Source organism: Micropterus dolomieu, linkage group LG02 (assembly GCF_021292245.1).
Source record: "Micropterus dolomieu isolate WLL.071019.BEF.003 ecotype Adirondacks linkage group LG02, ASM2129224v1, whole genome shotgun sequence".
NCBI lineage: Eukaryota > Metazoa > Chordata > Actinopteri > Centrarchiformes > Centrarchidae > Micropterus > Micropterus dolomieu.
The window spans coordinates 29,019,932-29,022,063 of NC_060151.1; the positions used below are offsets into that span (position 1 = coordinate 29,019,932).

The following is a 2,132-nucleotide window of genomic DNA, read 5'->3' on the forward strand; positions in this document are numbered from 1 at the left end:
GGACAAATAAACCTCCAAAGCTTGTTGTCATTTCAAGGATGACTGCTTGTTCAACCACACATGCAGAGTTTGTCTGGCTGCTTCACTTCTTGATTTATTTATTGATCTGCAAAACACAACAATCAACACTTACTTCCAACATGGTGCTAAAATGCTGAAAGACAACACATAAAATAGAACAATATCATCTTAAACCATGTAACATCATTGGAAAAGAAACAAATACAACAAGAAAAATTACGAGGCCAAGTAGAACCTGTCCCATTAAATAAGATGCCCCAGAGATCGCAGACCCGACAGACTTGCGTTTCTCATGGTACAAAAATATAAAAAACAAATTATTTTTCACTGGTTTTGTAGGGTTCTTGCACAAAGACTTGGTCCAATTAAAGCAGCAATGTGGCTTCTCTGATTGCTTTTTCTTTCCCTCCTTCAGACTGATCTGAAATGACTGAGACTCCATGTTGTTTCCCTCCAGGGCTGTTCCCATTTTTCACAACACGTTCTTAGAAGAAGATGACATGCTGTTCTGTACTCTGCTGCAGGTCTGTCAAACACCCTGCAGTTATAATTTACTTTGAACTGTCAGATTATCATGGAGATTCACTGAGCTGTATTACAGAGTAAAAGTCAGGCAATCGAGGGATTTTAGCACATATGAGAAGGTATTTCCTCTCTTACCTTCACTACAATGTTCATCCTTTAAATAAAACATCACACCAGACAGGAATCATGAATTATTAATACATTTAATGGAGGAGTGTTGGTCAGTAGTTTCCTGTTGGTCAGTGCTGTGTGTAGTTGTTGTTATGTCAGTAGAGTCTGAGTGCAGTGCAGTCTGTCTCCCGGCGTCTCGCTGCCCACAGCAGCTTGTCTCTGGACCGTCTGCTGGGCTTCCCTGGACCAGGTGTCGGCCTCTGCTCAACTGCAGACAGGTTTGTTTAGTCGTGACTGATTTCCAAACAAAATACAAATTCATACGATCAAACGGAAGCAACCAATATGCCTCACAGTATAACAGGTATGACTGAGATGCACAGTAACATGGAGGATTATCATTCATTATATTATAAGACACAAAACCAAACAGCTCCTACAAGATGTAATTCTACGAGTAGGTAATATATAATCCTCTTACAGTATATGCTAATTGTGATATTGTACTTATTCTAGAAAATATTTTGCTTAAGTGTTTATGGATCAAATGATCAGATGAGTGTGTGTTTACTTTATCACAAACTCTATCAACAGATATTCATTCATTATTCTGATATTGTTTAAATGAAAAGGTGCAGTTCCTCACTGTGACCACAGGAGGGCAGTGAACTCTCATTATTGTGTTTTTAATCCTCTTCCCACTTCCAAAAAGTAAATAAAAGTGGCTGAAACACTCACAACATAGTATTTACTGCATATATGATGGAATATATTACATGCAGGTGTTCATATTGTTTGAGAACAACATATTCATTAATTGAAACATCCAAATAATTATACTAAGTATATATACCTGTCATATTCCAACTGAAGAGTGTTGTTTTTATTGATCATGTTTATTGTTCTCTGTGGTTGCAGTTACATGTCAGTCAGGTGAACTTTAACCCGTTCAGAGTGACCTTTAAAACAATGTCAGGTGTAACTGTGACCTTACTGATCACCCTGTGTGTCTTGTAAACAGAAAGATAGTCCCAACACAAATCAATCAAAACCTCTGATTACACCAGTGTAGCAGAGGCTGATACAAACAACGAGTAAAGAGAGACTGAGTTTGTCTTTTGATCACCCGTCAGTATGTTGTGTTGGTGCCACTGTGTTGGTTTGCCGCCAGCCAGATGTGCCGGACCGTCGGTTACTGGGAGCGTGTGCTCTGTTTTGTAGGTGGTCCAGTACTCAGATGGATCCCGTGGATTGGTGATCTCTCTGACGGCCAGGCCACTAAGATACCGGGCCCAGTTTTCCACCTTCAGGTCGGTCCTCTGGAGCAAAACAGAGAAACAGAAGGGTGTGAGAGACCAAGGCAGAAAAAGTCAGGTGTTTCTTAAAAAGGGGGTTTTTATATACTGAATAAACTACTTACTTAACTACCAGTGGTGCAGATACATCCTATACATCCAATCAATAGAAAGACTATA

The 2,132-nt window shown here is 39.5% G+C and overlaps 1 protein-coding gene and 1 pseudogene across 10 annotated transcripts in view; both read right to left on the minus strand.

The window, feature by feature from the left end:
• The window catches only part of LOC123967403, a 27,423-nt pseudogene extending 27,108 nt beyond the window's left edge, over positions 1–315 (minus strand).
• Positions 316–730: 415 nt separating this feature from the next.
• The window catches only part of LOC123961762, a 6,164-nt gene continuing 4,762 nt past the window's right edge, over positions 731–2,132 (minus strand). For 9 of the 10 annotated variants that reach the window (XR_006822782.1, XR_006822784.1, XR_006822783.1 and 6 more), the window contains 2 exons: positions 1,784–1,976; positions 731–925 (listed from right to left, as the gene is read on the minus strand). Coding sequence is in view for 7 of the 10 variants with exons in the window: in XM_046037463.1 (XP_045893419.1) it covers positions 813–925; positions 1,784–1,976 (306 nt within the window). In the remaining 3 variants the exon portion in view is untranslated. The remainder of the gene's footprint in view (positions 926–1,783; positions 1,977–2,132) is intronic. The other variant, XM_046037474.1, reaches the window with a different exon arrangement.